Here is a 26,409-nt window from a genome sequence, read left to right on the forward strand (position 1 = left end):
CTCATACTGTTGTATGTTTACATTTTAGTAGCTGGTAACCTCACTCTAACACCACTACAATCCAAACATGTTCTTGTTCAAGTGGCAGTATGCTTTAGTGTAGCTTTCGGAGAGCATCTGCTCTGTTAGGTAACTGCAGCATCCTGAGCTGACTGGTGCTCCAGCCTTGCAGCGGCCACGTAGTAAATCACCCGATGGAACTGGCTGCAGCAAGCGCCTTTCTCAGAGGCCAGAGCCAGGGTCTGACAGAAGTCAACAGGAATTTCCACAGGCTGTGGTTTGGACTCAAGGAAAGCGATGTTTTGGCACTTACATGCATGCACTCGTATATCAAGCTAGTTGCAAACACATATATACACACACCCCATATGAACCACATATATTATTACAGTCCATGCTTTTCCCACACTTACTAGATGGCAAACACTTCCTGGCATGTGTCTGTAACTCCTAAGCCAATTTGGTTGCATTACTGCATCCAAACTGTAACGTATATTTTGAGTAACAGGCTTATTGGTATAGGGTACGTTTTCCCCTTTTCCAGTATTTACCTGTAGTGGCATCTCATCAATCTAATGTTACTTTAGAGCAATGTTTCTCAAGCTCGGCAACTTTAAGCTATGTGGACTTCAACTCCCAGATTTCCCTGGGAACTCCCCCAGCATGCTGGCTGGGGAGTTGTGGGAGCTAAAGTCCACACAGTTTAAAGTTGCTGAGTTGAGAAACATTGCTCTAGAACAGGGGTCAGCAACCTTAAACATTCAAAGAGCCACAAAGGTCCTAACCGGAAGCCCCCCGTTCAATTCTGGAGCCGACCGGATGTCCTATTCCCCCACCATAGATCTCCTCCTAGCATGGCGTCCTTTTTCCTCTACCTGTCCTAACCAAAAGCCCCTATCAATTGTAGAGCTGACCAGCGATAGGGAGCCGCAGCAGAGGGATAAGAGATACATGCGGCTCCAGAGCCGCCGGTTGCCGACCCCTGCTCTAGAAACTGGCTGCAAACCTTTTAATTACCTTCTGCTCAAGACTTCACTTCCCAGACATTTTCAAACTAAGAACTACTTTGTAAGCTTATGAGAAAGCTTAATTCACCCTCAGTTGCTAATGTAGCATTTCCCCTTTTAATCTGACACCATCCCAGGATAGGCTTCATGTCTGCAAAATCTATTAGTCACCCATTCCCTGAAGGGAACTTATGGGACGGCAGTGACTTGAAACAGAGACAGAATAAAGATGAATGGGGAAGCCAAATACTATGCCTATCAGGTTCCTGGTGACCTAAAGGCAGGTAAACAGCACTTCAACTGTGTGTCTAGGAGGGTCCTGAAAAAATGTTTTCTTCATGGGTACAACTGCAGAAGAAACTACTCTCCATCACAAAGAATTCTGCAAGCATCCAAGATTGGCTTCTAAGTCCTGGCAGACCAGAAACCCTCTAATATTAAGGAAATATAGATTTTGATCCAGCTTAGTTTCCAGCTTAACAGTGTAGGTACTGATTTCTCCCCCACCCCCCACCAGTTTGTTCTCCAGGTAATGTGCTCTGACCTTATGGAAACTGGCTTGTTTACCTTTCTAGATTGGAACCCAGCTTTCCAATCTATTTAAGTTAGTCTATAGTTTGATTTCATGGACAAGGTTTTTTTAAAAATAAACATCTTCTCTACCTTTTGAATTCTAACTGGAGCAATTTCCTAAAACCAAACTGTATTTTTACTAATTGCATTGATGTTATTGTGGATTTAAATCTCAGGATTGATTACGTAGTTACAATGCTCCACTGTGCTATACATTATGTACGAGTAGCGTTTGGTGTGAAAATCATTAAAATCATTTTATTTTAACCAAGAAACTAATTTTTGTGTAAGTGAGAAAGGTAGTAGTAAAACCAATCTGTTCTGGCCAGTAGACTCTGAAATCTTTAATCAAACAGAAGATATGGGCTTGAGGTGGGGAACGCACGTTTACTCAAGGGAAGCACATAACATATGCAGATTGACAAAAGAAATAGACATAGGTTTCCCAGATAAAACTAGAGACCATCTTTCCCTCCATTAACTATAACAAACAGCTTTACAAATATAGATTAGTAAAAGAGCAAAATAATAAATTAATCTTGCAATACAGCACCCCAGTTTCAATGTTGCCAGTGGGCTGTGCTATTAGCAACAACTGCAACTTTTGCAAATCTACTGCTAATTTTTGCCCCCAAATGACAGTCTATTTCTCCTACTATGGTAGCTGCAAACAGCAAATACCCTCCAACCAAAACTTTTAATGTTCCAAGTCCTTATATAGGAGAAGTTTTGAGGTTCCGGGACCATACTGGTTTTAACACGTCTCCCTCCCTTGACTCTAGCCTGTGAAAAATCTAGCCCTGATACAGAATTTTTGCCACTTTGGTTCTTTTTGCAGTGGCAGGACAGGATCAAGTCTATTCTCCACCCATTAAATCATATAGGGCAGTTTGCAATAAACTGAGATAGGACCAAGCTGGCGGTCAAGAGGAGAAAAAAAAGAGTATCTCTTTGAGGAATTCTTCCTTGCTGCTCACCCTCTATCGGAAGCAAGTCTTCTCTTGGAATGATCAGCTATGTTTCCAGGACGGAGCAAGGGACCCATCGAAAGCAAGTCAGCAACCCAAAGCTCGTCTTCTGATCACTATGGCTGATATTGCAGCAGGCACTTGTCACATGGCTAGCTGGAGCACAGCGTAAGGGGTTAGGCCTTCCCTATTCATTTGCAGACACTAACCCACTCTGTGGAAGGACACTCCTCACACTGTACATGGCAGCACCAATGGAAACGGCACTGGCAACGCTGAGCTCGCACCTCCTGAAGCATGTTGTGGCCGCGCCCACAGCACAGGCTGCTACAGCCATCTGGCTGCGGGCTGCTCTTGACACAAGGGCGGCCATGGGTGCCTGAGGAACCTAGGCTCGGATCTGGTTCACAGAAATCAGGGGAGGATTCATAGAAGATGAGGTGCTTGGCCAGGTGGGAACTGTGGAGTCGTGGCCAGAAGGCTCCCGAGTTTCTGTTGTCCAGCCGCGAGAGTGTGGCATGGTCCATTCGATCCCGTAAAATGGAACCCACGTGGCGAAAATCAGGGGCTGCTAACCAACATGTCCGAAACTGGCAGCTCCCAGAAGGGCCGTGACATTTACACCTGCGCTTGCTCAGCTCTGACACCACCTGCCAAGAGAGACCAGAAGGGAAGGTTAGCTGTAGAAAAAGGTTGAAATCCCCTGCTTCTTTTGATCCCACCAAGGAATTGAAATCCATGGTACCTGTGGAAAGGAAGCAGAGGTGCTGATTGAAATTTATCTATTTCAGTGGTGAAATCTGAACCGGTTTGCCACCTGTTCACTGGCTGCGCATACACAGTACGCGCCAAAAGGAGGCTTGGGAAGGTAAGTAGAACAGCGGGGGTGGGATGGGGATCAGCTGTGGCGTGCAAGCTTGGGAACCTTTTTAAAAACTTTTTTAAAGCATTTTTTACTACCGGTTCTCTGGAACCGATAGTTAAAAATTCTTTATAAAGGTTAAAAAAAAGGTTATGACGATCACCGCTGGTAGAACCAGTAGTAAAAATGCTTTTAAAAAGTTTTTTAAAAGGTTCCCAAACTCGCGTGCCACAGCTGTGATCGTCCAAACCTTTTTTTTACCTTTTTAAAGCATTTTTTACTACCTGTTCCAGAGAACCGGTAGTTAAAAAAATGCTTAAAAAGTAAAAAAAAATAGTTCTAAAGATCAGCTGCGTGACGCTCAATCGTCGGAACTTTTTTTTTTTTTTTAACTTTTTAAGCATTTTTTTACTACCGGTTCTCTGGAACCCGTAGTAAAAAAAATGCTTTAAAAAGTACCAAAAAAAAAAGTTCTGACGATTGCACGTCACTCAGCTGATCTTCAGAACTTTTTTTTTTTAACTTTTTTTACTACCAGTTCGGCAAACCAATAGCAGTTTTTACTACCAGTTCAGATGAACCGGCCTGAACTGGTAGCATTTCACCCCTGATCTATTTCTTTTCCTAAGAATCCAAAGCCAGCATATATATTTCATAGATTTTTTTTAATCAGGCCAATCCATAATTTAGCCATGCACTTACATAAGAAAGCTAAGAAAGCATCAGCCAAATAAGTTGGAACTGCATTTAGTTGCATTTAGTCTATGGAGCAAGCCAGTCTTTTTTTAGTCTGGAATCTTTCAGAATTCCCCTACCTTTCTAGTTGAGCTTCCAATACCAAAATGCTGTCTATACTCACAAATACTCACATTCATGAATAACCTCCCCTCAAATTTTTAACCAAAATGTGCCACTCATAGATATGCTAGCGCTCAAAATGTTGGCATGTTTTAATTTCCACAATTGGTTTATCCTTGGGTAATCCATAGATTACAGCATCTATTTTTCATGGTATTTTAGTTAAAAAATTGAGTCAGCTTATCCATAAGTATATGTGGATATATATTTTTAGAAGTACTGCCTACAGTGCATTCATGGATAAGTCCATCTGCACAGAAACTGAATCCAATTTTTTGAGTGCATTTTGGCACCTAAAATTCTTGGTTTGTTTGTGAGTATATATATACCACAACCTATTCATGCGCAACACACATGCTATGCTATGATTGCTTAATGTCTGATCTGGCAGCTATTAGAGAGTATAGGTGGTCTTCAACTTACAACCGCAATCGAGACCAAAATTTATGTTGCTAAGTAAGACATTTCTTAAGGTAAGTTTTGTCCCATTTTACGACCTTTCTTGCCACAGTTGTTAAGTGAATCTGGTTTAAGTTAGCAACCTGGTTGTTAAGTGAATCTGGCTTCTCAATTGACTTTGCTTGTCATAAGGTTGCAAAAGGTGATCACATGACCATGGCATATTGCAACCAGCACAAATATGAACTAGTTGCCAAGCAGACAAATTTTGATCATGTGACCAAGGGAATGCCGCAAACAGTCGTAACTGTGAAAAACGGTCATAAGTCACTTTTTTCAGTGCTGTTGTAACTTTGAGCAGTCACTAAACAAACTGTTGTAAGTTGAGGACTACCTCTACCTGCAATATATAGCTTTCATGTAGACATGTATGCCACCTGCCTCTCCAACCTTTTAGAGGTTTTTACAGCTGACTCTGTCAACACAATATATCTAGATTTAAAAAAAAAACACCTTTGAGAAGTTTCCTTTTCAAAACTTTTTGAGTAAACTTAGCATCAATGGATAAGAGGAAGTGTCCTAGAATAGAATAGAATAGAATAGAATAGAATAGAATAGAATAGAATAGAATAGAATAGAATAGAATAGAATTTTTTATTGGCCAAATGTGATTGGACACACAAGGAATTTGTCTTGGTGCATATGCTCTCAGTGTACATAAAAGAAAAGATACGTTCATCATTAAAAACTGTTTTTTAAAAAATCCCCCAAATAGGATTAAATGGGTAATTTTCTCAAAGAGGAAAAAAGTGGAATCCCACAAGGATATTCATAAACAATCTTGACAAATAAGCAATGAGCTGGCTGAGTTTATGGATGACACTGAAATATTCTAAGAGGTAAAAACTAGGCGGGATTGTGATGAGCACCAGAGGGATCTCTTCAAACTGGGTGAATGGTCAGCCAAACAGCAAATGGAATTCAATTTAAGTGAGTGTTAAGTGATACATGTTGGAACAAAATCCTCTAGTTTCACATTTACGCTGATGGGCTTTGAGCCGTATTTAACCAACCAAGAAAATGATCTTGGGATTGTAAAGAGTAGCTCAGTGAAAGTGTTGACTACCCGGTACAGAAAAGACAGATTTCACGCTAGGGAGAATTAGGAAAGAGACAGAATAAAAATGCTAACCCTTATCATAACCGCATATAAATGTATAGTACATGCACAACTGGAATGAGATGTGGATAGTTTTTTGCCACATTTGGGGGAAAAATATCTAACAGAGCTGGAAAAAAAAAATGTTAAGAGGAGGACCTCTTCAAACATCTTCCCTATGAGGACAAAACCTAGTCTTCCAAACGCTTTAGCTTGGGAAAAAAAAGAGGGAACTAATAGATGAATAAAAACATTCACGGCATAATGAAAAGCTCTTCACCTTGTCTCAAAATACTACAAATGCCTTCCTATGAGGTGGATGAGAAGATTTAAAACGGATCGCAGAAAGCACTCCTTCACATAGTGAAGAATGAATCTGCATAATTCTTTGCCAGAAGTCATGGTGATGATCACTTACTTGGTGACTTGTAAAAGTACTGGATAATTTAATGGAGGACAGGACTATCCAAAGCAGTTGATTGTGGAGACCTAACATTTCCTCTACAGCATAAGTCCAAGGACTATTTACAGGGAAACAATGGCTGGAGAGTGGCATGACTCCCCCTCTCAGAGGCATGTCTCATACATAGCCTCCAAACTCATAGGCAATGGTGCATTTCAGTTTAATTCATTCTAAAAACCTATTTTATTGCTTTTCCAAGTTCTACCCATTATAGTCTCAATATTTAAAAAGCATCTATAAGGAAAATCAGGACAAATCTGAAAAGTGCTCTACAATAGAACATACTCTCAGACAGGAGTCAAATAAACCCACATTCATTTTTTTAGAAAATAACTATTTTTCCAGTTTTCTCGCTTGAATTTTGCAGAATGTCTCCATTTTGGATGATGATATATGCAGACAACTTTTAAAGCAGGATTATAAACTTGCTCCCAAATTTCTTATTATCCAGAGGGTTGCATTGATGTAAGCACAGTTTACTCTCTCATATGAGAAAGTTTCATTTAGAGGAGCCAAGCAATTGTATTTCTGTTGGATCAGCTATTCCAAGCATACTGCCTGATTAATAGAAGCAAGCTCCATCAGAGTTTCATGCAAAAGAAGAAAATCCTAATGCCTCCCTGGGAATATTATTATTGGGAATAAATAACATAAATAATTGTGCTAAATCTCTACATCTAATGTAGAAATACAGTAGAATTCCTGAATGGAAGCAAGCATAATTAGAATGGTAAATCATGCAGAGACACAGCAGGCACCTTTCCTCTGAGAGTAGGTTGTTAGAATGTATTTCTCTTGCACACCACAGTGTCTCAACACATGGTTTGGGAAAAGAATCTGAATTTAATCGAGCCACATTTAATATTATCGACTTTATGTTCTCAAACTCATCTCCATGGCCATGATAGCTGCATGTTAGCATAAACATAAACCCATGAATTCTGAGAATATTAAATACTGTACCAGAAATAGATTAACTGTTACTAACACCAAGTAATGCAACTGTGGCAGAATTGTAGCAATAAGATCAGGGATGGGCTGCTGTGGGTTCGCAGGGGTTCGTGAGAACCTCTAGCTAAGATTCTGTGCAATTCAGAGAATCCTCAAATCCCATTCCTGGCTGGCCCCACCCTGCCTCTCCCAGGAGTCCCCACATGGCCCATTTTGGATGCAGGTAAGTGCAGGGCATACGCGGAGGCTCGGGAAGGGTGAAAAACAGGCCTACCGGAAGTTTGGGAAGGCCAGAAACGGGCCTGTTTCCAGCCTCCAGAGCCTGGGGAGACCATTTTCGCCAACCCAGAGGCTCGAGGAAAGCTTCTGGAGCCTGGGGAGGGCAAAAACACCCCCTCCCCACCGTAGTGCAGGAGGCTGACTAGGCCATGCCCACTATGGCCACGCCCACCCAGCAACCGGGCAGAGAACCCCTTGCTAAAATTTTTGTAGCCCACCCCTGAATAAGATTTGTCTCCATGATTACCCTTTTGCAGAGCTTTCATTATGCCACATATTACTGACAACACTCCCATCCTCCAAAACCCTGCCCAAGATTCACATCTTACCTTTCTGCCCACACGATGACTGTGTAGCTGCATCCGGGCATGGGCATCACGGGGTTTTCTTCGTGGGTCCAAAAAATGCCGGGCAAATCTCTGGGCGTATGCAAAATCTGCACTGCAGCCACCCCATTCCCAGGTGTCCTGCGGGCTAGGCTGTCCCCACAATGAGGATGGCATAGGGGGCAGGCTCTTGCCCCGGCTTAGAGACTGCAGCTGGCTGAGTTTCAGTTTCTGGTTCTCCGTGCCTTGTCTGGCACAGCCACAGCTTTGTAGTTCCCCCAGACTACATGCAGTTGCCACTGCATGGGTCACACCAGCTGCTAGCAAGGAGAAGACAAAGGCGCTTTCCCGGAAGCCTAGGAAGCAGAGACAGTGAAGAGTAGAAAGTTTGCTAGAGAGTCAAACCAAGAAGCCTTTACATAAGAAGCACTTGTGTTCAAGGTGATGTTTTGACTCTTGGGCATTTACGTGTAAGATCAGCAGGGGTCAATGTCTGCTTAATAGCAATAGACTTATATACCACTTTACAGTGCTTTACAGCCATCTCTAAGCAGTTTTACGGAGTCAAAAATTGCCCCCCAACTACCTTGGTCCTCATTTTATCCACTTCGGAAGGATGGAAGGCTGAGTCAACCTTGAGCCCAATGAGATTTGAACTGCCAAATTGCTGGCAGCCGGCAGTCAGCAGAAAATAGCCTGCAGTACTGCACTTTAACCACTGCGCCACCGAGGCTCTTAATCCCACCACAATTCCTTCATTTTTTTAAAAAAAAAATGAGGACTACAGTACTCTGTCCACTTTACATCATCCTCATATCTAAATCCAAAACTGAAATAATCCTCATTTGGGGTTGAAGAAAGCTGGATTGTCATCCTTTCATCAAATTAAGCATGTGTGCATATGTAACAGCTAGTAATTCAAACTGAATTAAAACTCTGGGTGGTCTTTGAAAATCTACTCTAAAACTATTTATCTTCACAATATGGATGAGTTATTACAGCTTGCTTCCCTAAAGAACTTCTGGATCTTCCTGCCTCACTAATGCATTAATCCCAGGATTCCATAGGGAAAAACAATTACTCCTAAATTACTCCATAGCCTAAATATGCCCTTGTCTACAGCCTTCTGTAAGCTGATGCCTCCAGATACGTTGGACCTCAACATTTTGTAAAATCACACAGACACAACTGTTGGGCAGGTTGGGAGTTAATGCACTGCAGTTCAACATATCTGGAGAACATCAGGTTGAGAAACGAGTATTCCTACCTATGTTGCGTTGAACTCATTAGGACTGCTAAGCATCACACATGCCTAGAGCTGGTATTTTTCTTGATTGTTGTTTATAAATTGATACAGACTTGCTTTATAATGTAAATTAGCCATGGTATCTATCATCACAATGCCTCTAGTCCCTGGTACCTATTAGGCATTTCCTCCTTAATCCATTCTTCATTAGTCTCCTGATGCTTCTCCTGAACGCAGATGAGCCCCACCAAACTCATGACACATCAAGCAGCAGCTGACACATCAAGCAGCGGCTCAGCCCAGGTGCTTGGGTTGGAGCTTGCTCCAGCTCTTGCCTGCCCAGAGGCCTCGCTTTGAACTCAGGTTTAAATTTAGAACCGGCTCCTTCAAAGCTCAATTAATAAAAGAGATGCAAAGGACAAAAGAAAAGAGATGCCTGCCAATTTGCCTCTGGAGTCAGGTGTTGGCCACTCTTAATACAACGAAGGCAAAAGGCCTGGGTGAGGCAGCACCTGGGAAGAAAGGCAGGGGCGTAAAGAAGGGCAGCCGTGACCAGGCAGGCTTTAGCAAAATGCTCTCAGCTGCTCCCTCCACCTGGGAGACGATGCTTGCTGCCATGCCACCCACAGAACACAGATGCAGACGGGCATCAGAATCACTGCTAGTCACTGCTTCCCAGTTGTTGGTCCAGCTAAGGAGAAAAGGAAGCAAAAGCAACGAATTGCTGCTGTTGCTTTTGGCAGGATTCCTCTTGCTCATACCTTTTCAAGTCAGGAATCCACCATCAAGGGTGCCTTTTCCCAACTCTACTTGTGGTCAAGAGTCTTCTACAAATTACCCCTTTTCCTGAAGACTGTGCCCAAGCAGTTACTGTCAGGTTTGTCCATTCCTTAAAAGGATGATGGTCCTCTTAATATTGCTAAACTTCAACTCCCAGCATTCCTCCCAGTATGGCCAATGGTGAGGGATGCTAGGAGTTGGAGTTCACAGTCAAGGATCCTCCCTCCGCAGCACAGATATGGGAACAGTACGGGAAGGAGCCAATGAGAGCGAGCCAACCAAAGAAGCCCAGCCTCAGCAGCAGGATCTTTACTGATGCAAGGAAAAGGAACAGCTGGTGGTTGCTGCTGCTCCTATTTGGTGGGAGTTAGCAATAAGCCATTTTGAGGTGATGGGGCAAAGATTATTAGTATCAAATTTATTTGCTGCCATCTCCCAGTTCGAAGCAATTCTGAGTGGCTCAAAGATGCTATTTGCTGACAGCAGCCCTGCAGGAATTACATCCTACCCCTACCACCTTTATTTGTTCCTCTTCCTGGTACAACCAATTTTACTTTCAAAATGAAAATAGTTGGCTGCATAGTACAATGTACAATGAAGGAAGAATTCATTTCAGATAGCTTAGACCAGGGGTCCCCAACTCCTGGACCACGGCCCAGTAATTTTTGGTTTCAACATCCAAACTGGATTAATAGTTAAATCAGGGGTAGCAACTCAAGGCCCAACTGACTATATCCAGTTTTCAGCTTTCAGAGAACATCTAAACTGTGTTGACAAATCAACAGTTTTCAAGGGCATAATTATCCCAGATTTTTCTTTTTGGCGGGACGGGGACATAATCAGAAGCAAAATTGGTGCCCTAAACCCACAGAGGCACATTATTTACTCTGTATCCTTTTACTCACAAAAATATCCCTCTTCCTCTCAATCTTAAAATATCCAGGTGTGATACAATTAACCTCATGCACTCTGATAACACTAATCTGCAGTCCTGGAAATCTCCCTGTCCCCTTTTTTTAAAGTGTTACCCCTAGTTCCAAAAATCCAGGGAAGCTGTTTGAAGGATCCATTAATGGAGTTGGCATCAGTGCAGAGATACAGCAAGTCTCTGTAAAAGGGTAAGTGTTACTATAGAGTTGTTCTTTGAACCCTTTTGCCCTTCTTCAGTCTCATTTCCATGACTTACCGAGGCAGAGAAAGTTCTTCTTCAACTCCACGTTTTCTTTTTGCAACAAGGCAAAAAGACTGCCTAATTCATTGCATGCAATAGCAATAGCACTTAGACACTTAGCACTTATACAGCTTCAGTGTTTGACAGCCCTTTCTAAGCGTTTTATAGAGTCAGCATATTGTCTCCAACAATCTGGGTCCTCATTTTACTGACCTTGGAAGGATGGAAGGCTGAGTCAACCTTGAGCTGGTCAGAATCAAACTCCTGGAGTGAGCAGTGAATTAGCCTGCAGTACTGCATTCTAATCACTGCGCCACCACAGCTCTTTTAATACCTACTGTGGCATTTTAAATATAATCCAGGAGGGGTAATTAAAAGCTAATGTTTTTAAATGACAAAGACAGATTTCTGATTCCTATTCTCACAATACTTTCTAGGTGCAGAAGCTCATGTGCCAGGTCAATTTCACTCACTAGCCCTGCTTTCCCCCCTTTCATATTTCTAATGACCTACAACATATCTTCATGAAACAAATCAAATGTTGGAAGCAATTTATATTGAAGCATTTAAGGAGCCATGGGGGAAAAGAAAAGATTTTATCCAAGAGGCTTAGTAACTAAATCAGGGGTATCAAACTCGATTTCATTGGGGGCCACATCAGGGTTGTGTTTGACCTGGGGGGGGGGTGGCGGCGCTGGGGTGTGTGTGACCAGGGTGGGCATGGTCAGCTCGATGTCAATCATGTCTGGGGCACCAGTGGTGGCCCGAGCGCTCTGCCAGCGAAAACGGGCTTCCAAGCTCTGTTTTCGGCTATGACGGCCTCCTGTAACTCTGTCTGAAAAACAGAGCTCGGGAGGGCCGTACGCAGCCCTCTCGAGCTCTGTTTTCACTGGCAGAGGCACCATTGGTTGGTCCTTCATTGTATCCAGGTCGGCCCCGCTGTTTCCAGGTCAGCCCCGCGGGCCAGATCTAAGCACCCTGCAGGCCGGATTGAGTTTGACACCCCTGAACTAAATGAAGACCAGCTAGGCCTGAAACAAAATGCGGCAGGTTACTTTTCTACACACAAAGATCCACAGGCATAGTCTTGCCATATCTTCCTTCGGGATGCTTGCATTTACATTTTCAATATAGATCTATTCATGCCAAGTTGCCCAGGTATGCTGACAGTCTTCCTTGTGTTTCTGTAATCCCATGTTACTTCATTTTTGTGGGCACTATATCAGTAACAGAGGAAAGGAGAGGATAGAATGGGTATCATGGGCAGTGAGAGATGAACCAACTCTTAATTTTATTGCCCACCCCAACCCCAAGGAAGAGGGAAGAAAATCTCAGTCCCCTGCCCAGCATTTTCTCCCACTTAATCCTCCGCTCACCTCTCTTCAGAATGGCACTGTTAAGAAGCACAGTGCCCCCACTGCTCAGGTCCGAACAATCCCAGCGCCTCTCTTGCAACTGGTGTTGGCACTCGTGCAGGGCAAGGTGGATGCCCTGTAAGGCTGAAGCCATCACTTCTGGGCTGCGTACACAGAGTCCAAATTGGCGCCGGGTTAGCCAGGGCAGGGTCATGCACATGGCGTTAGAATTCAGAACAGATTCTGCCAGCACTTTGGGTCCCAAGGAACTGTGGCCCAGCATTCTAAAAGAAAAAGGAAAATTTGAGAGGAAGAGAGAAAATGTGCAGGAAGCATTTTATTGCTTGATCTCAGAGCAAGAATGAGTTAGGAATGAGAGAGAGAGAGTGGGAGGGAGGGAGGGAGGGAGAGAGAGAGAATAGGTTCAATATACATGTAATAACTGCTGTGAGGATTGTATTTGCACAAAATTGGAAAGCAGAAAAAATCCCTATAGAGGGAGAAGTAATTAAGAAAATATTGGAATGCGCAGAAATGAATAGACTAACATTGGCAATTAAGGGAAAGGAAGAGTCGGAGTATTATAGGAAATGGGGGCAAATCTATCAATGGATAGAGATGAGATATAATAAAAATTAATATAAATTCAAGAAATTTGGAAAAAATGTAATTAAATTAAAATGTAAAAGTAAGATAGAAATGTAGTAAGAAAATGATGGTAAAGGAGGAATATGATGACACAAAATATGTACTCAGATGACACACTGAATAATTAATGACGTATTGTTTGTTTAAACATAAAAATAAAAAACTTTTTAAAAAACTTTTTTTAAAAAAATTGTGCATTCCCTGATGTAATAGAACATGTGGATCACCAGTGGCGGATTAAGGCTCACTGGTGCCCTAAGCACTGACAAATCTTGGTGCCCCCTTTGTACATACTGTACAAATCTTCATTGGATTTTTTTTTTTCTTTCTCAACTTTGTGGTGCCCCCTTTGGGCCTGGTGCCCTAAGCACGTGCTTAGTCTGCTTAATGGTTAATACACCACTGTGGATCACCTTGGCAAATGAGAGAAAGAGATGCTTATTGGAAAAAATCAGTCAAGAGAGGCAGGAACCCCCAGTAGCTTAATGGTCAGAGAAAGAAATGGATCGAGCAATTAAAAGCGACGGTGGGAAGTTTGTACTCAGACTTGCAAGGTTCTGTTAAAGTAACCTTACAATTAAGTAGTATTAGTTGTATTTCTTATCTGGTTTGCCTGGGAAGGCTGACATCCTAATTGTAGCATCAACATGCCCGGTAACCATTTTTTTATCCAGTGTCCTCCCAGGGTGTCAGGCTTCCCAGGTAGATCAGATAGAAAACGCAACCAGATGAGGTAATTCTGCTTTATTGCAAGGCTACATTAACAGTGTCTTACAAATCTGAAAGTATAAATCTCTGGCTGTATCCGTTAACAGCCTGATACGTTAGAGGGAGTTCCTTTCTGAGTTTCTTTCTCTGCCTGTTATGCAACTGCATAACTCCCTCTCCTCCCTATATCTAACTGTTCCCTAGGCAGCTTCTCATTCCCCTGCCTCCCAAGGCCATTCCCACATACCATAGACCAGGGTTGCCTTTACCTCCTCCTCAGCACAGAGCTAAGGTGATTTGGAGCCATCTTTAGCTGACCTAGTTTCAAAGTAGTGAAAGGGTTCCACTCCTGAAACCATTTTGCCCACTGATACAATCTAACACGATACATCACTAGCATCTTTGTGGGTGTGGACAGAGTTGGAATCTGCCAAGCCCTATCAGCTGCTTTACATTGCTGAAAACCTGCCCTTAGTACAGTGGCCATTTGGGTTAGGTTACAGCCGTGATGGCGAACCGCTGGCACATGTGCCACAGGTGGCACGCAGAGCCCTCTCAGCGGGCACGCCAGCCCAGCTCCACCGCGCATGTGCGCATGCCTCCTACCAGCCAGATGGTCTTCAGGTCTCTGCCACGCATGCACAGGGCGCATGCAGGGGACGCACGCGCCCATGCACAGGGGCAGGGTGCATGCATGGGGGGGCACTCACATTGCATTTTGGGGGTTCGCATGTGCGTCCACCCTGTGCCCTGTTTTGGGCCTGGAAAACCACCTGCACCAACCTGGAAGCCAAAATGGGCCACAGGGGCGCAGCGCGAGAGGTCCCCCCCATGCCCCGTTTTGGTCCTAGAAAGCCTCCTGCACCAACCTGGAAACTAAAATGGGAGCATGCGGGTGCCGTGCAAGCCCCCCCCCCCGGTGCCCCGTTTTGGGCCTGAAAAGCTGCCTGCACCAACCTGGAAGCCAAAACAGGGCGCGGTGGGGCCTCATGCAGCACCTCCCAGCCCCATTTTGGCTGCTAGGTTGTTACAGGAGGCTTTCCAGGCCCAAAATGGGGGGATGCACAGGGGGACGTGTCCACATGTGCGAGGTGCATGTGCATAGGTGCTCGCATTGCATTTGGGGGGTTCGGGCACGCACAAGTGCATTCACATGTGCTTTGGGCACTCTGGGTGTCCTCCTAGACTCACAGCTGTCTTTAGAAGGGCATCTGACGGCTGTGGCTGGGAGGGCATTTTATCAGGTTCACCTGATTCGCCAGTTGCATCCCTTTCTGGATCGGGATTCGTTAAATACGGTCACTCATGCCCTCGTCACTTCCCGCCTGGACTACTGCAATGCTCTCTACATAGGGCTCCCCTTGAGGAGCACCTGGAGGCTCCAGCTGGTCCAGAATGCGGCCGCGCGGGTGGTTATGGGAGCTATGTGGCGCTCCCATGTGACCCCCCTCCTGTGCGACCTGCACTGGCTCCCAGTGGTCTTCCAGGTGCGCTTCAAGGTTTTGGTTACCACCTTTAGACCACTCCATAGCCTAGGACCGGGGTATCTACGAGACCACCTTCTGCCACCAGTAGCCTCTCACCGACCAGTACGGTCCCACAGAGAGGGGCTTCTTAGGGTGCCGTCAGTCAAACAGTGTCGACTGGCGGTCCCCAGGGGGAGAGCCTTCTCTGTGGAAGCACCTACCATCTGGAACGAGCTCCCCCCAGAGATACGGAGGATCACTGATCTGCGCGCTTTCCGCCATGCCCTCAAAACATTCCTATTCCAGCAGGCCGGCCTGGCCTAACCTCTTTTTTAAACTGTTTTTTAAATTTTTAAATTTTAAATTTGTCGTATAAAAATTGGGGTTTTTAAATTTTGTTTTCTGGGCCAAATTATTTAATCGTATTTTAATGGTTTTTTAACATTTGTATTACATGTATTTTATCTTTTGGCTGTTCACCGCCCTGAGTCCTTTGGGAGTAGGGCGGTATATAAATTCAATAAACTAAACTAAACTAAACTAATTGCCACACTTGTTACTGAAATAGAATAGGATTCACCAGTCTGGGCAGGTGCATTCCGTGACATACTTTTCTTCCAGAGCAGTAACTGATGAATATTACTTTAATATGGTCATTTGGCTGTGTCCAGGATCTCCAATTAAGGGGCCATTCACAGACTGAGTAAAATTATTCCTAACCACCAGACCAGGGAACACAACAGAATAGTTGTGATCAGCTGTAACAGCTGGTAATAGCTGCTTATTGTGCTATGCTTTTTTTTTTTAATTAGAGGATATTTATATGTATTATAAATAATCTAACCCAGCAGGAAATGGTAGTGGCTCTCTGGCTTAAATACCAAGGAAGAGGGAGAGGCTTGTGAATCAAGGGAAGGCTTGCCAGTGTAGTTTGTAACATGCCACACAAAATGCTGGAGCAGCACCATTTCTGCCTCTTTTCCCAGGCACAAAAATTCTTTCTTTTCCACGTATTTTCACCAAGTTCAGATAGGAGATATATTCTTCACTTCCAGGTTAGAATTGAAGAATGAAGCTGAACTGTTCTGAAACTCCAAAGACCACTGGAGTTGGTTGGCTAATAAATTTAAATACAGGTAGTCCTCAACTGACAACAGTTCATTTAGTGACCGTTTGAAGTTAGAACGGTGCTGGAAAAAAAAAGAGACTTATGACCATTTTTGACACTTACAATCGTTGCAGCATTCCTATGGTCATGTGATCAAAATTCAGACGCTTGACAACTGGTTCATATTTATGACGGTCGCAGTATCTCCTTTTGTGACCTTCTGGCAAGTAAAGTCAATGGAGAAACCGGATTCATTGAACAACTGTGTTATTAGCTTAACAACTGCAGTGGTTAACAACTGGCAAGAAAGGTCGTAAAAAACTCACTTAACAAATGCTTCCCTAAGCAACAGAAATTTTGGGCTCAATTATGGTTGTAGGTCAAGGGCTACCTGTACATACAGACCAGTGGTGGGTTTCAAAAAAACATTTTTTTTTTAATTGAAAAAGTTTTCAAATACAAATTTTTTCCCACATTTTTCTCCCCCCCTCCTCCCTAACCCCCCCTCAAAAATTTTTAATAGCGGTTCTGTGGGTGTGGCTTGGTGGGCATGGCAGGGGAAGGATACTATAAAATCTCCATTCCCAACCCTCTCCAGGGGAAGGTTACTGCAAAATCCCCATTTCCTCCCAATCAGCTGGGACTTGGGAGGCAGAGAATAGATGGGGGCGGGGCCAGTCAGAATTTTTATTACCGGTTCTCCAAACCACTCAAAATTTCCACTACCGGTTTTCCAGAACTGGTCAGAACCTGCTGAAACCCACCTCTTATACAGACACACACATTATATACATACATACATACATACATACATACATACATACATACACACACACACACACACACACACACACACACAGACATACATACATACATATATAAATATTTTCCTCTTTCTTCCATGAGAGAGAAGAGGACCCAGATGTCCTGGCCACCAACCCTGGCTCCACTACAAAACCTTCTAGATGGTTTCATATTCTGACAGAGGGGCAGAAGGCAAACTCATGGAGTGTGTGGGAGAAATAGGCAATGAAAAATTGTATCTCCTGCATTTTAATTTTTACTCCACACAGGCTTGTCTCTCCACACAGAGCTGGGCTTAATGCATTTTGTCAAACATGTGTGCAGAGTTGTAAAAAACACTTTCTGGCCATCCAACCAGGCTCCACCACCTAAGGGAGACACTGCACCTGGGTGGTTGAGTTTGCAGGGGGAAATTCCCTACCTGGGCCCCCTCTGGCACTAGATAAAAGCAAGGTTGGAGATCAAAAGTATCCCCCCAAGGCTCAGCACCCAAAAATGGGGGAAGGGGAGTGGAAGGATGTTCCCATGACAAAAGGCAGCGCCCCTCCCAGATCTAAAGCAGGGTGTCTCTGCAGCAGAGGGAATAGAGTAGGAGTAGCCCAGGCAGTGGGAAACACAGACATATGAATGTGGGAAAAAGGAATGGAGCCAGGTTTCCTGATGAGAAGAGGCCACCATAGCAACCACCCAATGGACTCAGGATACCCTCATAGCAATTGGATGTATAGCTTTACCAATTCTTGCGTGCAGTGTCATTGCCATCACACATAGCCTTTCAGGAAAGTATCTCACAACAACTACAAATGCTTTCCGCCTAAATGCCTACAGACCAATTCTGCCGAAGTCCAAGCGCTATCTCGGTCCTTCTCACTTGATCAGACCACCTCTTCCCAAAAGCAGTTTTTCACTGGAGACAGGAATATGGCTACAGAACATGCCTCCTCTGTGTTTCTCATTCATAGTAGTGGAGCAAGAGAAGCATAATGGCTGCAGCATTCAAAAAAGCAGGTTGCATTCCTGGAAAGTAAACTACCCTAAGCAGTGAGGTTTACCCTTAAGGGAGCAGAGCAGTCCTGTACCTGAAGACTGCATTCTTACAGTTTGGGATAAAACCTGTTTGAATCCTTCCAGTGGAACATGCATCTGACTGAACAAGCTGAGGACTATGCTGTAACTGGCTCATCATAATCTATAGTGGCTACTCATAAACCAGAGCTAAATTCCCTAGGGCTTTCATGATCATGTGATAAATTATGGGAGTGGTGGTGTGATGGTTTCTATCTCTGCAGAATGGAAAACATCCACTCCTACTATTCTCTATTAGGGCCGTGAGATGCACTGGATTGGATTCCCCCCCCCCAAAAAAAGGGGGGAGGGCAGGGGTGCTATTCAGCAAGTTCTGACAGGTTCTGGAGAACCGGTAGCGGAAATTTTGAGTAGTTTGGAGAACCAGCAAATACCACCTCTGTCTGACCCCAGAGTGGGGTGGGAATGGAAATTTTGCAATATCCTTCCCCCAGATGTGGAGGGAATGGGGATTTTGCAGTATCCTTCTCCTGGAGTGGGGTGGGAATGGAGATTTTGCAGTATCCTTCCCTTGGAAGGGGGTGGGAATGGAGATTTTGCAGTATCCTTCCCCTGCCATGCCCACCAAGCCACACCACGCCCACCAAGCCACGCCCACATAACCGGTAGTAAAAAAAAAAATGAATTCCACCACTGGGGGAGGGGCATACATTAATTAAAGCCTATAGAAGCTGCAATGAGCCTGTGAATCTCCAAAGGACCGCAGGACCTCTTTCTTCTCTGAAGCTGGGAGTGTCCTCAAAGCATCTGAGATGGGAAAAGGCCATCAGCTGATGGCACAGCTTGAGTCCCAATTGCACATACCCCCCCCGAAACCCTCCCCATTTTCCCAAATTGTACTTTTTTATGGGCAAAGGGAGAAAATGGCTAACCTATTTCTATGTTTAAATTAAAGCAGATTGAATCTCGTCCCAGATCTACCCACTTTTTGGAATGCAACCCTTGACGTGCCACAAAAAGGCCAAGGGTGACCCTTGAATAGTTGTACAGCCTGAAAAAAATCAGAAAAGGGTCATGCAAATTCCTCTCTCTCCAAAGCCCACTCACACAAGCACTCCAGTAGAGAACCTCTCAAGAGCCACTGCGCTTTGCCACTTGCCTAGTCAGTCAACAGCGGCAAGCGGGTGACTTAATGCAGACATGGTTGCCTTATGCCTCTTTTTCCGTGCTAACTTTAAAGCTTTGATTTTTCCAAATGGATATCTTCCAAATGGGAGAACCGGTAGCGGAAATTTTGAGTAGTTTGGAGAACCGGCAAATACCACCTCTGGCTGGCCCCAGAGTGGGGTGGGAATAGAGATTTTGCAATATTCTTCCCCCAGGAGTGGGGAGGGAATGGGGATTTTGCAGTATCCTTCCCCTGGAGTGGGGTGGGAATGGAGATTTTGCAGTATCCTTTCCCTGAAGTGGGGTGGGAATGGAGATTTTACAGTATCCTTCCCCTGCCCACCAAGCCACAGCACGCCCACCAAGCCACAGCACCGCCCACCAAGCCACGCCCACAGAACCGGTAGTAAAAAAAAATTGAATCCACCACTGCTACACACCTCTCGTTTGCTACCTGTCTGGTTAAGAGGCTGGGAAAGAGTATCTTAAGCAATGCTTTGTTTTCAAGATTAGAAAGAAAGGAAGCAGAAAGAGAAACCCCCATGCCATACCATTTCCAAATTTCAACAAGGTTTAAAACAGGGAACATCCTGGTTTCTGTTCCACTCTCAGAGGCAGAAGTCCTTGGTCTGTAGAAGGGGAAGAATGGTGCTTGCGCCCTGAGTTATGGAATTAGGCCATTGATCCTTCTAATCTAGTGTGGTCACTGAGTTAGCATTCCAAGACCTGAAGCTGGAACCTTCTCCAATCCTCAGCTTGGCCATCTGAAATGTTTTAGCTAAATGTGTTGGACCAGCACAATGCACGTAGTCCTTGACTTACAACCATAAATTTAGCGACAGTTCTAAATTATGATGGCGCAGAAAAAGGTCACTTACAACAAGTCTTCCCACTTATGACTATCACAGTGTTCCTACAATCACACGATGAAAATTCAGTCCCTTGACAACGAATGATAGTTGTACTATCCCAGGGTCACATGATCACCATATGCACCCTTCCCAACCAATTTCCAACAACTAAAGTCAATGGGGGAAGCTGGATCTACTTAATGACTTCAGGTTTCATACAACAATGACAGTTTCACTTAATGACCCTGGCAAGAAAGATCATAAATTGAGTGTGACTCATTTAACAACCACTTTACTTAGCAATGGAAGTTCTGGTTCCAATCGTGGTCATAAGTCAAAGACTACCTGTAACTGGGCTTGTCAGAGGTGATAAGAGTTTGAATCCAGTACCTGGGGGACGGGGTAAGGAGCATTAGAGCAAGAAAGACTCTATGAATGCATAAAGACGAGCAGCCGGGAAAGTTTCACAAAAATACCTGATTTAATACTGGAGCACTGCTAATGGCAGTTGCCCATTTCAGCTTCATTCTAATTCTTGGCTTTACAGAAGACGCCAGACATGTACACCAGAAATACCTCCGTAGTTATCACACACAGGTCTGTTACAGCATCTATTTTGGCCAACATGAAAATCACCCTTAATGATGGCTGCTTGCTGATACCTGAGATGAAGAAACATGACATACAACTCTTCTCCTATATTCACCACCAATAGCAACCATCCTTGGCTCATGGGTGGATAAATGTACTCTCCCAAACACTCATCTACCCTCACCCAACTGTGTCCCATCCCTGATGGGAATGCAATTGGTATTTGTTGTCTTACCAGCAAGTTAGAAGTTGGAGGATTCCATCAACCTTCCACATTTCTTAACATTCCACATTCACATTTATTAAACAGTAAAAGCATCATCATCCAATCTGCCTTCCCACTATTCCCCCCCCCCTCTCTCTAGCCATCTTGTGTTTAGAGGGCTATCTGTAGCATGCTCAGAGGCTATCAGCTCATCCAAGAATAATGTTCAAGATCACTTTCTGGGGAGCCCTACTTCCCGCTTCCCTCAATTTAAATTCTAAACCCAGATTTTTCTGGCATTTAGGAATTGTGCTCATATTTAATGGGAGGGGGAGGGAGAAAAGGGAAAAATTGAGCTGAGACTATAGCTGCAAGAGGCTGTTCTCACCCTATTATTGGCTCTGTAGAGAGGGGAAGGTGGGAAAATGTGCTTAAAGTAGACTGCTCTTCTTCAGTACTCCTGCCCTGATCCCAAAGTTCTTCAAAGTGATTTCAAAACCCACATGCTCTTGAGGCTACCTGTTCCAGAATAGGCACCTCCACTCCCAACAGTCATATTACTTACCCTCTCCAAAGGCAGAGGCAAGCAGCAAAAAGGCAAGTATTCACATGGGGGTTCCTTGGGGCCATACTGAACTCCACCTGGATGCGTTGGGTTGGTTCTCTAGTGTGGTTGGACGACGCCCTCTCCCTCATGTCCCTGCCAGGGAGCAATGGGGGTGAAGAACCTGCAAAAGGGAAAGCTAAGAACCAGGTGGAAAGCAAGTTGTTTGGAGTCAGTTGCTGGCCTCACATACAATATGAAGACCTGTTGGCCATATGTAGACAACACATTAAGATGGATTAGTTTTAACCTTCTATATGTTTTCATGTGGTATGTTGGGTTAGTTTATTTTATTTTGTGCAAACCAACAAAAATCTAATTCAACTAAAAGTGTTACTGTGTATAAAGATAGATAATATAGAGTAATAGAGAATGGATTGACTGGACCAAGAATTTATGTCTATGGAGTTTACCTGTCTACTTCTAACAATGTTATGAGGATAAAACAAGAAGAGATAGGCATTCCTTTAATTTTCAGGAGGAGGATATACATGTGACAAAAAATTAACCTTTCCCAAAACTGGCATCCTCTTATGGATTATTCTTAGATTATTGGAGTGGGGGACTGTTATATAATTGTATGTGAATATCTCATGGAGGCTTCTTTTCAGAACATTTGCTGTCAATGGCAACTTTTCGTAAATATGAAAACAAATAATAAAGAGGGCCCTTAAGGAAATAGCCCAGCCTCACCCTCCTGGATTGGATTCCCTCCAGTTTAAGTCAAATCATGGCTTCTACACAGCTTTCTACAAGCAATATTGAATTGTTGTTATGGCTATTGACAGAAGCTCCTTTCTTTCATGCAACTCAAACCACGTCTGCTTCATAACTAGCTTGGGTATAGATTTCTAAGGAAGAAAAAAAGGAGTATGATAGATAGAGCTCTTCCCAACAGCTGAAAAAAAACAAGACCTTAAGAATCCCAGGGCCCAACTGGATCAGACCAAGGCTGATTTTAGTCCTGTACTTTGCTTTTCATAATGCCAACCAGATGCCCCTGAGATATTCACAAGCAGAAAATGAAGAAGACACACGTTCTTCTTTGTACCCCGCTGCATCTAGCTTTGGGAGGCAGGCTGTCCCCAATCTATAACCCTTGTCATATGCACACCATCTATTCCTGAGTCAAGGTTTCCAAAGTTTTTTCTTGAATGAACTCTGGAGGAGAGTCAGAAATTCACTAGATACCAGTATCTCCTTTATGGTGGTACAACACGGAAGGGCACTGGTTGCACTTCTGCCTGTTCAACTTTATTAAAGATACAAGAGACCTGCCAGAAGAAGACGAGAGAGAAAAAAGATGGGAATCCACCTGTCTGATTTCTTACTTTGAGGTTCCCGCAATCGCTGCTTTCCTCCAGGCACCTTCTGCCCAAACCCCTTTCCGCAGCTTAAAGCTGGAAAGCCTCTCCCGAGACCCCGCAAGGTAGACCTCCCTTCCACAACCCAGAATGCCCCATTTAATAGAACCCCTCCCCCGCTCCTCTTCTCTTTCTTCTGCGGGACTGTCCACGCACAAGCTCGCCCCTGCCTCGCCAAGCTTACCGTCGCAGCAGCCAGCGGGACTCCCTCTTTCGCCCGTGTCCCGGCCGATCCCTTTCTTCTCCTCCTCATCTACCTGCCCCTTCTCTCGCTCCGCAGTCACTAAAGCCTCGCCTGGGCGAGGTTTTCCCCTCCCCATCCGGGGGCAGCCGAAGCCGGGAAGCAGCTGTTCAATTCCTTCGGGTGCGGTTCGAGCGCAATGCCCACACCCACGGGCGTGAACGCTGTCCCGCCGTGGTCCCACGGGCAGCGTTCGGCACCTCTAGCCACCCCGAGCGCAAAGCCGGCCGCGGAACCCCACTCTTCCTGCCGACGACCTCTCTGCCCCTTGTCCCCAGTAGGGATCTCTTTGGGGGAGGGTCACTTGCTTCAGAGACCTTCGTCCTCATCGGATCTCCCCTTTTCGCGGGGGAGGTTTCTGCACGCTTCCTCCGCAGATTTTACCTGGGCTTTCTCGTCCTTCATCACTCACGTCTCAACTCGCCCGCTTACCTTTTACACTCCGAATCCAAGCGTTTCTCTTTCACACACTACTTGCACGCTCATTCCCTGCTCCCCCTTATCCGAGATTGCTTCGCAGTTCCTCCTGTCTCTCTCGACGGTCCCACCCTGTGCGCGTGTGGGTCACCCTGGCTTTCCCCTCCCTCTTGAACGGGGGAGTCACACGAAGTCATTGAAGGGAGGCGAGATCAAAAGGCCATCTAGTCTACCCCTTCTCTCCCCCCACCCTCCCGAGTAATCCCGAGAGACCTACGACGCCCTCCCCTTCAAGCAGGCCACTAGGAGTCATTGAGAAAGCAAAGGAGGGTTTCCTGCGTGTCCGCAGCAAACAGCGGTCCTGTTTACGGTCCTTCGAAGGGCAGCCTAGGATGCACATCGTTTTGCCGGGAGTTCTGCCTCTCGCGTCCCTTGGGGAGAGGAAGGGGGGATGGTACTTGAGTGCTCCCTCGCTGCCTCATTACACCCACGTTTGCAGAAATGGTATCTAACAGCCTGAAATATAAAAGGATGATATTAAATTCTGAACCGCAGCTCATTGCGTAACAAGCCTCCAATAGCCATCCAGGCGCCCAGGAATATATAGCCACCCTTCCCGTACTGTTCTTGTATGCACAACTGTCCATACACCTATGCTGTGCTAATTGTGGTTAAAAACCTTCCTCGGGAATCCCATCCCACACGAAAAGCTGTATATAAAATCTCACAATGAAATACAGAGTAAGCACAGATCGTCTACAATTATCTAACGTGCCTGTATCGGAGCTGTTTACTTCTAATTGCAGAGCTTCAACTTTTAAAACGTGTTGAACCTCAGCTAGGTGGAATATGCAACCTTTAGCTTTCAATATAAAAAAAAAGGCAATCTTGCAAATGTCTTTTCAGAAAAAAAACCTGCGAAGGACTTGCTTGTTCTCGAGTGTTTGAGGATTTTCCGCTGGAAAACACGATATAGTAACACTTGAAAAGGACACAGGGACTCCCCACTCGCTTTACAAGCAGAGGATCCCGCAATTGCTCAGTCGCTTTTCTGATTTCTGCTTTAAAAAAAAAAAAAAGATCGAAGCGAAAGTCTTCTTACGGTATTCCTCTTCCCCACCGCTGGAAGTATTACTCGATTGTCCGAGCACTTAAAAACATCATTCTTGGCGCTCCCAATGTTTTATATTCATTGTATAGAATTGCAAGAATTTTACCCAGGGGAAAAGCGTTTCTTCTTAGGACTATTATGCAGTCCGTCGAAGTGAAAGGAAACGCGTTCATAAGGCGTGGGGAGGGGGGAAAGTGACTGGCACGTGGCTACCGAGAGTATAGTTTGCAAGCCTTGGAGCAAGTACCGTAGGCATCAGAAACGTGGGCCTGGTTCTGACGAAGCACAGGAAGAAGAGCAACAGCTCACGCGTTCAGAGCTGGCGCCTCCAATCGGCGATTTTAGCTGCGCGGTCGAGTCATTGCTTTCTAGAGCGCCGGGCACGATCGGTTTGCAAAGCAAGGTTCGCCGGCTATTTAGGTGCTGCCTGCTTTTGGCTTAAGTATTAAGTGACAAGCAAGTATAAACACTTTTACGAAGGCAAAGCTAACTTCATCACAATCAATATCCCATTTGGAGACTTAAGCGCGCTTAGCACACGTGCAAATGAGAATATGGAAGTCGAAGCCGATTAGCCCGCTTGTCCACCTCGCGCCCCCCACCCCCCCATCGACTCTATAGACTCCCATGCAAACTACTGCGAGGGACAGGTGCAACTCGGATGTAGCTCTGCCTAACGAGCACTTTTAAAATCATTTTAAACGACTTAAGCAAGGAAGCCATCCTAAGCAGTAAGAAAGAGGCAAGGTTTTGCATTATTGCACCGTGAAAAGCGTTGCGCCGCCACTAGCGGGTGGATGTTTTCCGCCTTTGGCAGCTTTTATTATTATTTGCTTTGCCCACGGGACGCTCTTCAAGTTTCCAGGCCGCTGGAGGCCGGGCGCGTCCCGGCCCCGGGAGCTCCTGACGCGCGCCCCCCCTCCCCCTTCCCCTCTCCCAGGCTCCACAACAGTCGAGCTGGCGTGAAGGGAAAAACCGCCCTGCCCGCTTCATCTGCAAGACAGGGACTTTCCAGGGCGGGGTCGGTTAATCTCCAGGCTTGCTGGTGGGCTTTGCCTGTGCCGGTTCCCCACAAGCCGGGGCCTTCCCGGAGTGAGATTTGAAGCAGGGGCGGAGCGGGGTGCTGCTTAACGGCGCGCGCGGCAGCTAGTTGCAATTGCGTCGCTCGCAGCGCTTGCTTCCTCCGTCCTCCCTTTTTCCCCCCAACCCGTTTATCTTGGCTGCGGGGAATGATTATGTGTGACTCAGTCAGGAGGAAAGGTGAGGCGCCGAGGGTGGGATTATTTGAGAGACGGACGGGACGGGCTCGCCCTCCGCCCTGGAGTAGGTGACCTGTAGGGTTTAGGCGCCAGGCCTAGACTCGGTCCGTAAAACCGAGCGAGGAGTTAGAAATTAGGAGTTAGACCGGACCGGAGAAGAAGACCCAACTCTTGAATGTTTTGCCTGGACTCAGGAAAAAGATACAGGACTGAGTTTTAGAGCGGAAGGCTCTGGTGTGGAGTTTTCCAGGACTATATTCTGGATTGTTTACAGATTGGTCAGTAGTGCCGCTATTCAGAATTTCTCCCATCATCATCACTCATAAAATAAACTCATTCTGGTTGTATTGACATTCCCCCCCCCAAAAAAAAACACCTGCATGGGTTACTATGGCCACCCAGCCTGAACCATTCTGCCACTTCAAAGAGTTATGTGATAAAG

At 45.1% G+C, this 26,409-nt stretch overlaps 1 protein-coding gene across 12 annotated transcripts; it reads right to left on the reverse strand.

The window, feature by feature from the left end:
* Positions 1 to 1,911: 1,911 nt before the first annotated feature.
* On the reverse strand, positions 1,912 to 25,647 carry WNT10B (Wnt family member 10B). 12 transcript variants are annotated; one of them, XM_087886859.1, is made up of 7 exons: positions 24,373 to 25,647; positions 23,613 to 24,113; positions 22,269 to 22,426; positions 21,537 to 21,699; positions 12,419 to 12,681; positions 7,849 to 8,201; positions 1,912 to 3,198 (listed from the first exon to the last, which is right to left on the reverse strand). In XM_087886859.1, the coding sequence occupies exons 4-7, from the start codon at positions 21,665 to 21,667 to the stop codon at positions 2,740 to 2,742; spliced, it is 1,206 nt and encodes a 401-aa protein (XP_087742985.1). In that variant the 5' UTR covers positions 21,668 to 21,699; positions 22,269 to 22,426; positions 23,613 to 24,113; positions 24,373 to 25,647; the 3' UTR covers positions 1,912 to 2,739. The 12 variants fall into 12 exon arrangements, with proteins under 12 accessions (XP_087742985.1, XP_034268212.2, XP_087742990.1 ...); XM_034412321.3 differs by having other exon boundaries at positions 24,700 to 24,855; XM_087886864.1 differs by lacking the exon at positions 24,373 to 25,647 and adding an exon at positions 16,451 to 16,547 and having other exon boundaries at positions 23,613 to 24,067.
* Positions 25,648 to 26,409: the final 762 nt, after the last annotated feature.

Source organism: Pantherophis guttatus, chromosome 2 (genome assembly GCF_059756535.1).
Source record: "Pantherophis guttatus breed Tessera chromosome 2, ASM5975653v1, whole genome shotgun sequence".
NCBI classification, from domain to species: domain Eukaryota; kingdom Metazoa; phylum Chordata; class Lepidosauria; order Squamata; family Colubridae; genus Pantherophis; species Pantherophis guttatus.